This window comes from Pleurodeles waltl, chromosome 4_1, assembly GCF_031143425.1.
Source record: "Pleurodeles waltl isolate 20211129_DDA chromosome 4_1, aPleWal1.hap1.20221129, whole genome shotgun sequence".
NCBI classification, from domain to species: Eukaryota; Metazoa; Chordata; class Amphibia; order Caudata; family Salamandridae; genus Pleurodeles; species Pleurodeles waltl.
The window spans coordinates 423,009,435-423,023,319 of NC_090442.1; the positions used below are offsets into that span (position 1 = coordinate 423,009,435).

A 13,885-nucleotide genomic window follows, 5' to 3' on the forward strand; every position below is an offset into this window, starting at 1 on the left:
CACACCAAAACCCGCTGCGTTGGACCAAAAGCCGTGTGCGGCATGGAGTTTGGTGGATGCAGGGGGGCTAGCTGCAGGCAGTGGTTGTATTTACACACGGTAATTATAAATTGCTTTACATTAAAGAAATACAAATTCCCTGATATGGTTATAGTTATCTGAAGAAGCTATAACTTATGCCGTTAAATTCCTTCAGGCTACGAATTATAGTTTCTTAACATAATTATAACTGCTGAATTTCTATTGCTTTGTATGGATAAAACATCAACCTAGCTTGAACGTTTTCAAAAGATATTTCTCTTCTTATTGCCCTGTCTCTCCATTCTTCTGTTTGTCTCCACTTGAATTTATCCTGTGTGTCAATTTCTCTCTTTTTTCCTCTTCTGTCTCACGCTGTCCCTCCAGTCATCACAACCACTCCTTCTTTCTTGCTCTTTCTGACACTTTATTCATCATGCTCAGTCTTTTCTCTCCTTCTGCATTTTGATATTATATCTGAAGTGTTATGTTCAAATCCCCATTGTCTTTCAGCTGATTTAAAGAAGAAGGAGCTGCAGTGTTCAGATGAATTCAAGGAACTGCTGGGCATGCCCAGTCCAGGAGCACTACATTTAAAAAAACACTTGAACAAATCAGCTGCACAGGGTAATGCAATTTTGAATGTGTCTTATTTAATAAAAAAAAATTATGTCAAAGAGTGATCTTATATTTTCATTTTTAATCTTCAAACTACAGCTAGTCAAGGGCCGGGGTTCCAGTCAATATCTGCTTCAGCCCTCCTTAAGCAACAGAGGCAGCAAATGCTTGAATCACGTAAAAAGCGAGCAGAGGAAACCCAGAAGAGGTATGAAGACATACACGACTTTTAAAAGTATGATTTAAACTTTAAGTGGTTTTATTGTTACTTTATCTTTTTCCTTTGTTTTGGTTCCTGTTAGGTTGCTTGAAGTCCCAGACCGAGGAGACTGCCCAGGTATGCCATCTTTGGGAGAGCTCGCTCTGCCCTCTCCTAAGCTGGGCAATGAATTTCCAAAAGAAGATCAAGTAGCAACCATTCAGCTGCCCAAACTAGGGCGGGGCTTCTCTGAGGGAGACGATATTCTCTTTTTCAACAACTCTCCTCCACCGGCACCTAAGCTGAGTGTTTCAGCAGAAGCTAAAAAGGTAAGATTTTTTCATTACCGGTAGCTAACCAGTGTTTTTTTTCTTTTTGTCACTCCAGCAAATCTATTTTTGTCTTTACAGATTTTCATTTATGATTAAAGTCCCTCCTTCCAGATATATAGCTAAAAAAAAACTGCATCTCTCAACTATTTTTCTTTTCGTCTTTAAATGTATATTATTATTATACCTTGTTGTTATTGTTAGTGTGTGTGTATCTTTCATCCTGCTTGACCTCTTATCAGCTCATTGACAGTTATGTGCAAGATTAATCGTTGGAAAGATCTCGTTGAGATGTTGTTACATTGAGAATGTAATAGAGGGAGCTTGTCTTACTCATACCCAAATTGCCCAGTTGCTATTTGAAGAGGCCTGTGATCATGACCCCTCTTTATTCAATGCAGTTTGTAGAACCCTTGTATTATTCAGTACGTTATGAACTCAGTCCTCATGCTTGTTAAAAAGGAGATCTTAATCTGCATATATGATAGTTCTGGGTAATTGCTCTGTGGGTAGCACTGTGAGGAAAAATTAAGAGCCATAGTACAACTAGTTGTAAAACATTACGGATTATGCTTGCATCAAGACAAACCGAAGACCTATTCCACCAGCCCCTTAGCATCTACTGGTCAGAATGTTGGTACACAGTAAAGGTCACCTAAGGGAGAAAGTGGTCCAGTGTTCAACGTTTCCACTTTATTTTTAGGGCATTTAACAGATATTCATGGATTAAGAGTAAATCTTGTTTTGGAAACTAGATATTCCCTGTTAGATTTTTTTCTAGCCTACTGTTTTATCCTTGATGCTGGAGATACTACAAGCGCACTGAAGAAAGCTATGAGGAGCTAGAACGGTTCATGGCAACTTATTCTATAATGTAGTGACACCGGTCTTTTTGCCTGTGAACTTTGGTGTAATGCTAAGTTTTGAATCTTGATTATGGTATAGATTCACACGCACTTTTTATTCCTGACATGTAGCGGTCTGGTCAGAAAGTCTTAATAACTATTTGTTCTTGAAAAAGGGTTTTCAGTTAAAGAATTCCATTGACTGGGGGAACACCTATAATAAGATTGACCTGTGATACTGACAAGAAACTCTAGCTTGCAGTTGGTACCATCTTCAGACTTGCTTTTCCCCTAAACTGGCATCACACTTTGGTCAGTACTCATGGATTAGTAAACCTCATTTCCCTCTAAGGCCTACCTGAATATGTATACTCTAGCCACAATACTACTTATCACTGCGATAATTTGAGGTTCCTTTTCCATCCGGGTGTGTTTTGATAAAAAAAATTAAAAAAAAATTTAACAAAAAAATTGTGCTTTTTGGCTTGAGGTACCTATGACTGTCACACCAAAGCTGATGCAGAGTATCAATCTTTTTTATCACTATAGCAGGAGATGCAAGAATGTCCTTTGTTTATTGCAGGGTTCCCGAAGTGTGAAGTAAGTTTTGCCATTGGAAGCACTACATTTAAATTTTATGCTTGGAATTGAAAGTTGCTTCGGGCTGGCCAGCACAAAATGTGTAATCGTGTACAAAGGGATTGTCAGGAGGATATTTGCAAGGCTTGCAGCATGTTTATGCTCCAAAATGTTCAGATCCTGAGCTGGAAGTGTTGTCTTGATACGCAGTGTCCACAGTGGTGAGAAGCGAGTTTGAAAGCCAGAAATTGGCAAGATGAAGAACCTTTTAGAGGAAGCTCCAACAATGTCCTCCAGCAGCTACAGTTTCACAGGACCCATAGCACAGAGAGGAATCAACTGGCTGAAATGGCCCTAAAGAGCCTTATATCAGTACCTGCAGTTAAGATCACAGTCCCAATAGAACTTGATAGTAGAGATTTAGGATGCTTATTGGCCGGGTACACTTCTTAACGTAAAATAGAGCTACATCAGTTGGAAACTCTACATCTGAGGGGAAGACCAAACCTCAGAATTAAAATGTCTGAGCTATCCACTTGGAGCAACACCACAAAATAAAATGATGAATGGAGTTTTAAAACTTTTAAAACACTCACTCCTAGTGTCAGATCTGGGTTTAATCTATTGTTATTTTGCTTGCTACTCCACTCCAGTATGGACCCAGCCATACGCAACTCAGTCTTGAACCTGCTCCCCAGCCTTAATTGCTAAGCTATGTCCTTCCTGGATTGAAAATGAGCATCCTGGGACTGGTTTAGGGGTATCACTCTTTATCAGCCAGGCTAGCTTGAATCCAGTGGCACAGTGCTCAAGGAACCCACGTCTGGGCATACCCTAGCTTCTTACGGCGCACACAGCAACACCACAAAATAAAATGATTGACGAAGTTTTGAAACTTTTCAAACACTAACACCCAGTCACAGATCTGGGTTTAATCCATTGTTATTTTGCTCGTCACATCACCCAAGCTTGGACTCTGCCATATGCAAATCGGTCTTGACCCTGCTCCCCATGGGAACAGTCAGGTTCTCACTGGCCCGGAAACAAGCATCTTGGGACCGGTCCAGGAGGACCTGGGTTGGATTAAACCCAGATCTGTGACTGGGAATGAGTGTTTGAAAAGTTTCAACACTTCATTTATCTTTTTATGGACTGACTGTTTTCAGGTGGCACCTCTAAGGTGCCTTCTGTGTGCATGTCATAATAAATCCAATACTGGCATCCGTAGGGATTTATTAAGATGAGATGTTTGATACCAAACACCATAGTTTTAATTGAAGCCATTGGGTAACCCGTAATGACCAGTGCCCAGTACAAACCCTAAGATGGCTTCCCTGTTCACTTGTAATGTCTAATAATCAAACTAGACATCACTGGGGGTATATCTGCTCATGCTGATGTGTCTTTACATATAATATAATGCACCCCGCCTTAGGACTCTAAGACCTGTAGTAGGGGTGACTTTACAGATATTGTATCCAATGGCCATGTTTTCACTCATTGTTTGCACCATGTCACAAAGCCTGCAATGGCAGTCTGCATGCAATTTGTTGGGATGTCCCTAGGGTGGCATAGTACATGCTGCAGCCCTTAAGGACTCTCTTTAGTACCTAGAGTACCTAGGCCCTTGGTACCTGGGGTACCATTTACTAGGGTCTTACAGGGGTGCTAAAGGGTGTGCCAGTTGTACACCATGAGATCAGTTTACCTTGTGTTAGGGAAAGAGCATTGGGGACCTGTTTAGCAGGAACCTAGTGCACCTTCAGACAAAAAAACCTTGGTACCAGTGGCAAAAATTTAGGGTGACCATGTCAAAAGGGGCACTTTCCTACAGAATCCATGGTACAAATCCCTATTTAACATCAACAAAGGCCTGCAAGCCGATATATATTGTGTGGGGGCACGTCCTGGTTTGAGTAGGAGAATTAACAATTCTTCCTTCATATACGAAGACTAGACATGTCCCTCCATTCCTTTGCCGCTTTATAGACTTTTATCAGGCGTGGGACCATCTGGTCACTGTAAAGGACAGGGTAAGATAGTTGTTCTAAAATTGTCCATGGTCTCAACTTGAGCCCTCCAAGAATATAGGGTGGTGTAATACTGTCTAATTACCTCATTGATTTCAGATTGTTTGTAAACTGATGCAGCGCTTGTTCCATAGCTCCAGTATTTGCGATCCCCTCTTAGTCTGGCTTGCCAGCTAGGCTAGAAATGGCCCTGATTTGTCCTGTCCTCTTGGGCTTTCACCATGAATCCTTTTAGTCAAAACAGCGGAGTCCTTCTATCAATTCTGCTAGTTTCCCCTTCTCTTCTTGGAGTAGTTGTTGCGTATTAGGGTTCCCGGGTCTGTTCATTTCTGATTGTTGTTTCCTTTGCTTTTACTTCCTCCACTTGTGCCTGACGGATTCCCACCGCTTCTGCTTTGCACCATCACCTGATTGCTGATTTGAAGGCCTCCCAATAGAGGCTGTGCCTTCATTCTCCTCAAAGTAGTTCTGGATCCCTTCACCTATTGTATGTTGAAAAATCAGGTCCTTGACGTTGTCAACCTTGATTCTCCAACTAGAAATGCAAGTTTGGGTTTGATCCCAAGATAGTGTTATGACAATCTCGTTATGATCTGATATGGTTCTAGCTAGCCAGGAATGGTGATCATCATACGAACATTCACTGTGCACAAGAAAGCATCAAGGTGGACATGCAAATTGTGTAATGCAGAATAAAAGGAGTAGACTCCCCATTGATCCTACATACTTTTTTACTAGTCCTGTAACTGGAGAATCCAACAATGGTGAGTGTGAAAAATCTAGAACAGGGTTAGTAACACAATAAAAGTCCCCTTCATAAGAGTGTGGCATGTATGATGCCATTACATGTGACATTTCTTCTATGAGCCTCACCTGTTTTGGAAGCATAGATGTTAACAATCGTTACATCCTAACCCCTAGTCAACCTTTAATCACAACATAGCCCCTTTTATCAAGTTTCTTTTGCAGCACTTGAAATGAGACCCAAAGTTTCATCTGAATGGCAACTCTCCTTTGCAAAAGCTGAGTATGTTGTGTAATATATGTGGCCCCGGGAACATTTTTGGAGGGCTACCCCCTCGGACGCTGTCAGTAGGGGTTTCTTTTACTAGAGCGATTATAGATCCCTCTTCGCTTAAATTATGCTAGGTCCTTGTACCTTTTTGTCATACTATTCAGCGCTCCAGGACATTATCTTATACACAGTATGGCACCCTGCCATTGTTGCTCGAATGTGAATTTACCTTGAAAATTCCAGAGGCGTTTTCACAAAACAGGAACGGTTTGTTTAATTAAGCATTACGGCTGGGAGAACAGTTACAGAACCGGGGTCTAAGGACTGTCTCAAAGGTCTTGGGTTCTGCAGTGTTTTGTAAATTTCTTTGGGTACAATAAAACAATTACAACATTCCTTTTGAGGTGAAGAATGTGAACGGTTGTCATGGAGTCATAAGGTCCTGATAACAAATGCTAATAATGATGTGATTTCTTTGGTATATGTGATCGTGTCATGGTGCACATCAACAACAACTTTCCCAATATTAACATTCCCCCATCTAGTTGAATTTTTGTCTACGCTATCCAGCCCATACATCAATTTTGCTTACTACTACTTCCCTAGCTACTTGCATTCTAACCATTTTGAGGACTGCATATTTACAGCAGGAAACCCCCACTTGCAGGAAACCACACAAAAACGGTAACATATGAAAACGGGCATCAATGACGTGCACAGACTGGTCAGCCACCTGTGGAGCCAGGAGAACCAGTTTTTGAACTACTCCTGCTCAGGGGCACTTCCTCTTCACGTATGTCTTTTTGTAATCGGTGCAGTGCTTGGATGGCAAGAGTCAGAGTCACATTGTTCATGCCGTTGATCTTCGCACACACCCCACCCTGCATTGCGGTCATCATATCCAAAACATACCAATGTTGCATCACTATAGGGCGGATGGCTCCTATTTGTTCCTTGATCCCATTAAGGCAGAGCTCGATGCAGTTCATTATTTTGAGCATTTCCCATTTGGTTATTTGCAACCAGCGGGTGTTTGCTTTTGTCTGCACGGTGAACGGTATGGACCCTCCCACTGATAGTTGCGCATCGGAGAACAATCTGAATTCCTCTGGAATGTCCTTGTACTGAGCCCAGCAAAAAATAATCAGCAGTTCTTTTCTCTCGACCCTGATGCAACAGAGTTGTATTCTTATTTAGCGGGTGCTGGTACAGTTCTGACAGATCTTTTCCGGTAATGACCAGGGTGTGTTTGGTGACTAGGGAGCAGACGCCGTGCCATCAGGGGACGAACTGAGTGTAAGGAAACTCGCAGCATTACCAGTAAGTGTTCATCAACGTGGAGGTACCCCATTGCATGTCCAGAATGTGCAGGATTGTGACACAGTTTTCGCTTGTACCCTGCAGAGTTGTTCCTTTACCTCAGAAACATAAGGAATACAGCATGAGTTTGCGTACAATTAGGGGTGGCCCCTTCCCTTCTATCCACTTGTACCTATCTATCTCAGTATCCCAGATTTCCTGACACGGTTATCTATGCTGTTATTCAACTCTCCCCTACAATATTAATTTCCCTTCATATCATCGAGGTGGATGGCCCTACACTGAAACTCCATTTCTGGGGTCCATTTGTTGTTAATGAAGAAAGTCCCAGACACGCTAAGGGCCACCCTTAGAACACAGATGGAAGCAGGCGTGTTTGTGCATTGGTTTGGTGGTTTTGCCATCTCCAGGAATCTCTTTTCTGCAAAGTATCCTTCCCTCTATTGCCCTTTTGGTTATGATGATTTGAGGCAAAGGGAATTTGAAACGTTTAGGTGACCAAAATTAAGCATGGCCCTTACTAAGAAAGAGCTATTTGAGAGTTGTTGCCATTTTGTTGTCTTGATAATGATGTTCTACAAAAGTTGACCTTTTGTACCTTTTTCTTTTAGTTGCTGGCTATCGGCAAACTGAGACAGAAAGGGCAAATTCTAAGCAAGGCAAATCCAAACAGCATCAAAAGGAAGCTTTCTAGCCCCAGTGATATTGTGAAGGTGGCGCAGAGAGTTGAACAGAGTGGGCAATCACCGGAAGGTATGCACTTTGTGCCATTCACTTATTAAATTAGATAATGAAGCTTTCTGCTTATTGTTGTACATATTATGATGTGCATCTTGCTTTCAGCAAAAATAAAGCAGTGTTTGTTAGTAGTGGTGCACAGAAGAGAAATCCATGTGTCCTCTACCCATGTTGCACAAAACCATTTTAATTTTTTTTTTCAATGAGTTCAGCATAACTATGTTTTACCATAATCTAAAACTATAGAATGGTTTAGTTCAGTTATGAAAGCGGCACTCAATGAAATATGCAGAATTCTTATCTCTAACCCTAACTTCAATGATTGATAGCACGTTAGGTGCCTGTGCCTCGTCACGTTCTAAACAAGTCTGTTTTTAATGAAATTAGAGACTATCACATTTAGTGCTCCTGCGGAACGATGATGAAAACTACTCTAGCAAAGGATACCGGTTGTGTCCTGTTGTCATGTTATTATTTATGCTACGCAGCCACGCTGCAGAATGTTACATGTTAAATGGAAGGCAGGCTCGCGCTGCCGAATGTGAGATGGATCCGGAAGGCAGACCTCGTCAGTTGTAGAGAGTCTCCCTCCCGATCTGACTTCTATTAAACTACTTATAATCACCCACGGCGTGTCTTGGATTATTATACTGGCGACGAGCTTCGTGACCGGGAGGAGAGACGGCAGTGCGGTGTGCTACAGACGCGAAGCGACTTTCCTGTGGTTCAGACGTTGCAGTGCGATTCTGGCGTGGGGCCTGCTGCCGTATTTGGATTCACACCAGCAACGTGGAGGAGTTTGGCTGAGTGACAAGCGGGAGAAAAAGAAAAGAGGATTAAAAGCGGAAAGAAAGTACTTTGTATACGACCCATCATTACATTAAGCTGGTTGCTTAGCAACACTGTGCACGAGCATCGCTACAACGGATTAGGCGTCACCAAGCTTGTGGCAGCAGCTGGGCAACGGGAAAGACTTTGTGAGTATCTTTCCGTTTTCATGGTGCATAGTTGGTGGGTAAAGTGGAAAACTTTGCGAGCGTCGGAGCGTCACCAAGCTCGTGGCCGTTGCTGGGCAACGGAAAAGACTTTTCGAGCGTCTTTGTGTTTTCATGGTGCCTAGCGATTTTTGGTCACAGTTAGCTTGGCAAGAAAATTACTTCGGAAGTGGATTTATTTTGATTGCGCTGATTTTGTAACACTTCCTTGCCACAACAAGCTCTGTGAATTTACCTAATGGATTGAGTGATTTTATTTCCAGAACAATTATCTTGTTTTATAGCTCAATGTTAATTGGACAATTAGGAGCTCCTGCAATTTCTGCTAATGTTAGTATGCGTAAGCGAGGAGTTGGTACAAGTAAAAAGCGTGTTGATGGATCACTCTGCACTAGTTGCATTATACTAGACCTACGCTTCTAGTTTTCTGGCCACATTGCTTCTATTTTGCATATTATTTAGGTTGTTCCGTCTTTCATGGTGGTGCGATGGAAGGTTTTACAGCGCCTGGGTTCTTTTTAAACAATCCTGGCGAACAGATTATGCCCTGGGAAGACTGGAAAGAAGGCTTTGAGGCCTATGTTTTGGCTGTGGGTGTAGATATATTTACAGCATCTAGAAAGTTAGCCATGCTAAAGCATTGCTTGAGAGCGGAAGGAAGGCACATTTTGAAGCATTTGCCTTATCCTGATGATGAAGATAATCAGGACAATGATGGATATGAAATTGCGATGGAATAATTGGATGCCAACTTTGGAAAGAAAAAGAATGTAGCTGTGGAACGACTTAAATTTCTAAGGAAAAGCCAATTACCAGGAGAGTCTGTGAAAAGTTATGACTTGATTTGTTTTAAGTGTGGGTTGAAGGGACACATTGCAACTGATGTGTGTTGTCCTGCAATTGGCCAGGTTTGCAGGAGATGTAAATCTAAGGGACATTTTGCTAGGGTATGCAAGGGAAGACAAGTGGGTGTAAAGAAAAGTAAAGGGATGATCAATTCGGTGGTGAGTGACAATGAGGAATGGGCTGGTCAACAATTTATATTGCCAGTGGTGGATGTTGGGAGTGTAAGTGCTGGTGATCTTCATTGTCATCAGGATTGATGGAGTGGATATGTTGGTGATGGCTGATTCAGGGGCGAGGTATATACTGATCGGAAAAGAAAATATGTAAATATTTCTGAGGCATGAAATCAAACTGCTGGATGTGCGTTTAGTGGCTTACGGAAACAAGCCTATTGAGCTAGTGGGGCACCTGGAGGCTTTACTAGAGTTTCAAGGGACAGCTGTAACTTCTAAGGTGTATTTTGTGGAGGAGGGTACCAGTCTTTTGGGATGGCCACAGCAGAAGGATCTTGGTATCATTCTTGATCCAAATCATCCTGATCAAGTGTTGGGGGCATGTTCTAATGTATACAATGTACAAAATACCAATTTTGTGGAAGAATATCCGCAAGTATTCAGGAAGGGCTTAGGGAAACTGAAGGGATTCATGCATAGAATTGAATTGAAACAAAATGCTGTTCCTAAAGCTCATAAACCACATCCAATTCCTATGGTGGTAAGGGAACAGCTACGGCAAGAATTATCTAGGTTGTGTGAGCAGGATGTGATTGAGGAGACTGGAGCGTCAGAATGGTTGGCTCCAGTGGTGATTGCGAAGAAAGCTAACGGGAATATACGTTTGTGTGTGGCCCTTCGTGATCTGAATGCTGCAATCTGGGTTGACAGACATCCTTTACCTAATATTGGAGAAATGTTATCAACTGTGAGAGGGGCTAGTATATTTTCCACGTTGGATTTGTCATCTGCTTATCACCAGATAGAGTTGCATCCAGAGTTGCGTGCATTGACGTTGTTTGTCACACCTGAGGGGGCTTACAGGTTCAAGCATATGCCTTTTGGTTTGGCGTCAGCTGTGTTCCAAAGAGCAATGAATCACTTGTTGAAGGATGTCCCTCATGTCACTTACTTTCAAGATTACATTTTGGTGTTTGGAGCGGATCAAGCTGAGCATGATTGTATGATGAGAACGGTTCTGAGTGTTTTGAGGGAGAGTGGTTTGACAATCAAGTTGGAAAAATGTAAGATGAGTGTACCAGGAGTAGAATACTTGGGTCATTGGATAAATAAAGAGGGTATCTCTCCTAAATCAAATTTGGCGGCTGCCATAGAGAATGCTTCTACCGTCAACAAGTATCAACTTAGATCTTTTTTGAGTTTAGCGGAGTATTACTCGAAATGTATTCCCATGTTTGCAGGTAAGACTAAACACATGAGGAAGTTGCTGTGTTTGAAAGAACGGTTTGTGTGGAGCGATGTATGTGAATCAGAGTTTAGTTTGTTGAAAAAACAAATAGTATCGGCGCCTGCTCTTAAACCTTTTGACACCAGGGATAGCATCATCATTAACACTGATGCCAGTTCGTGGGACTGGGTGTGGTGTTGTTCCAGGTTAGAGATGGTAAGGAAGTAACCATTACTTATACCTCCAGACCTTTGAGTTTAGCAGAGAAAAATTATTCCACTATTGAAAAGGAAGCTTTGGCTTGTTGGTGGGGTGTAAACCACTTTCGCACGTATGTGTGGGGCATGCATTTTGTAATCAGGACAGACCATCACCCATTGATTGAGGTGTTTTCGACTAAAGGTGTAGGTAGGGCTACACCTATGAATGCTCGATGGGTGGTAGAAATGTTGGAGTACCATTACGAATTGTAATATCTTCCAGGAAAGAAGAATGTATTGGTGGTTTGTTTGTCTAGACTTCCGATTCAGACAGATCAGAAAGAAGGTGATGAACCTGATGAGCTCATAGCTTTAGTTGAAATTGATGTGGGAAATGTAACGGAGGGTAGAATTTCTCACGAAGAGTGGGTGAAGGAAATCCAGAAGGATGTAGTTTTACAGGAAGTGATGAATTATAGTCAACATGGTTGGCCAACAAAAGGTGGTGCTTCTTGTGATGCTGAGTGCTTCTGACAGGTTAATGTGGAATTATGTGTGGAAGGGGGTGTAAGTTTGAGAGGAGAACTGTTGGTGGTTCCAACTGCTTTACGTGAACGAGTATTGAAGTTGGCTCTTGAGGGTCATCTGGGAACGAGTGCGTCAAAAAGACGGATCAGCTCAGAATATTGTTGGCCTGATTTAGATAGAGATGTGAAGCATCACATTAGGGAATGTGTTTTGTGTGCATGGAGTGACAAGTGTCAGAACGTGGTAAGGAACTCTCCTGTAGTATCTGATAAGTCTAATGGTCCTTGGAAAAAAATAGCCATTGACCTCATAGGTCCATTTATGTGTTGGGGAATACGCCTTGGTTGTTGTGGATTATTTTTCTAGGTGGACGGTTGTGAGGTTTGTGGAGAGTGTCACCACCACAAATGTGGTGGAATTTTTGGTGGATTTGTTCGATTAGGAAAGGGATCCCGAAACGATTGTTACTGACAACGGAGTGCAGTTCGTGTCAAACATTATGATTGGCTTTTTGAGAAGATATGACATTGAGCACATAAGAGCGTCTGTTTATAACCCAGAAAGCAATGGTTTGCTGGAGAGGTGGAACAGAACTTTGAAGGATGGTTTGCAATTGGCAAAAAGTAATGGAATAAATTGGCGAAAGGCAGTAAAAGATTTGGTCTTACCGCACAACGCCCCATGGTGTGACTGGGAAATCACCTTTTGAGATTATAAGAGGAAGGAAACCTAGGGCATTGTTTTCTAAAGGGGTGGAGAGGAAAAATGTAGCAGGAGAAGTGGTGCGAGGTGATTATACGGTTGATGATATGGTCCGGGTTGTGAAGGGCGGAAAAACCACTAAGGGTGAGTCTAAGTTTTCAGAGCCCCTGGAGGTGATGAAAGTGTATAAATATTCCTTGTTGTTGAGTGATGGCAATGTGTGGAATTGTGGGAAGATTGTAAAGATTCTGGATTGTGTTAGACAGGAGAATTTATCTGATGTAGACACCAAATCAGGGGCCCCAAAAGCTTTGACCAATAAGAGTGATTATTCTAGAGTAAGTGTGAAATTGCCAAAGAAATTTGAAGACTTTGTTGTACAATAAGTATGTTTTTCCTTTTCTTGCTATTGTTACATTATTTATGAGAAAAGGGGATGTGTTGTGTCCTGTTGTTATGTTATTATTTATGCTGCAGCCATGCACTGCAGAATGTTACATGTTAAATGGAAGGCAGGCTCGCGCTGCCGAATGTGAGATTGATTCGGAAGGCAGACCTCGGCAGTTGTAGAGAGTCTCCCTCCCGGTTTGACTTCTATTAAACTACTTATAATCACCCACGGCGTGTCTTGGATTATTACAATACCCTGCTCAAAAGTTGCAGTTTAATTTTGATTAACAGGAACACACTTGTTAACTGACAGTTATTCTTTATAGAATGATGCCTGTCTGTGTCAGGAAAGCGAGAAAACAGTTGATTAGCAATATCATTAGCATCTAATTGTACCTCTTAGAATAATTGCCACACACAATCTAGTAACATCAATCTGGCTTTATTTGGGTATTGAAAAGAAATCGGTTACATACTGGTAGCTCAAGGTCTCCAGCATTGATGTATTTTTGTAGGTCTCATCTAGATAGCCCATGTGCTGTCTCTTCAAGACGATTCATTTACATTCAGTGGGCTTACTGCCTGCCCAGAACATACATTGGTTAGCTCCAGAGTCGTTCTCATTTACTTTGTTCCTGTTTGTGACGCCATGGGTCTTGTTTTCTTCATGTGTTTGGCCCTCCCCAGGAGCAGGTACCAACTACTTGTGCCCATCCACTGCTCCCATGTTTGAAGCTACTTTTCTCCTTTTGTCCAAGCACTCTGTATAAGCACTTGCGCTTTAGGCCGTCTCCTTTCCCTGTTGCTTCTCAGTGCCTAACCTCCCACCCAAACTCCGCCCCCACATCGATCCTACCTGCTGCATCTTTCTTCTACACCACAACCCACAACACAACAGTGAGGGACTCCACTGCTGAAAAGAATGACGTTTATTTTACTTTTGTTCCCGTACTTGTTATGTTTGCCCTAGATTTATTTTAGTCGTGCTAGTGAGGTGCTATACAGTTCTGTTAATCCTTATCCTTGGGTGAACGTGTTCATTCATCTCTATTGAGGGAACCAACCCTCCACCCCCCACCTTTCAGCCGGCGATGAGTTCAGAGGATGAAACAACAAGGGTGCAGTAAGCTGT

General features: G+C 42.2%; 1 protein-coding gene across 1 annotated transcript in view; it reads left to right on the forward strand.

Annotated features, from left to right (window-relative positions):
• Window positions 1-13,885, forward strand: part of MCM10 (minichromosome maintenance 10 replication initiation factor) — a 93,929-nt gene that overhangs the window by 52,943 nt on the left and 27,101 nt on the right. The window contains exons 12-15 of the mRNA XM_069228674.1: window positions 532-645; window positions 736-844; window positions 939-1,164; window positions 7,565-7,706. Coding sequence (XP_069084775.1) covers window positions 532-645; window positions 736-844; window positions 939-1,164; window positions 7,565-7,706 — 591 coding nt within the window. The remainder of the gene's footprint in view (window positions 1-531; window positions 646-735; window positions 845-938; window positions 1,165-7,564; window positions 7,707-13,885) is intronic.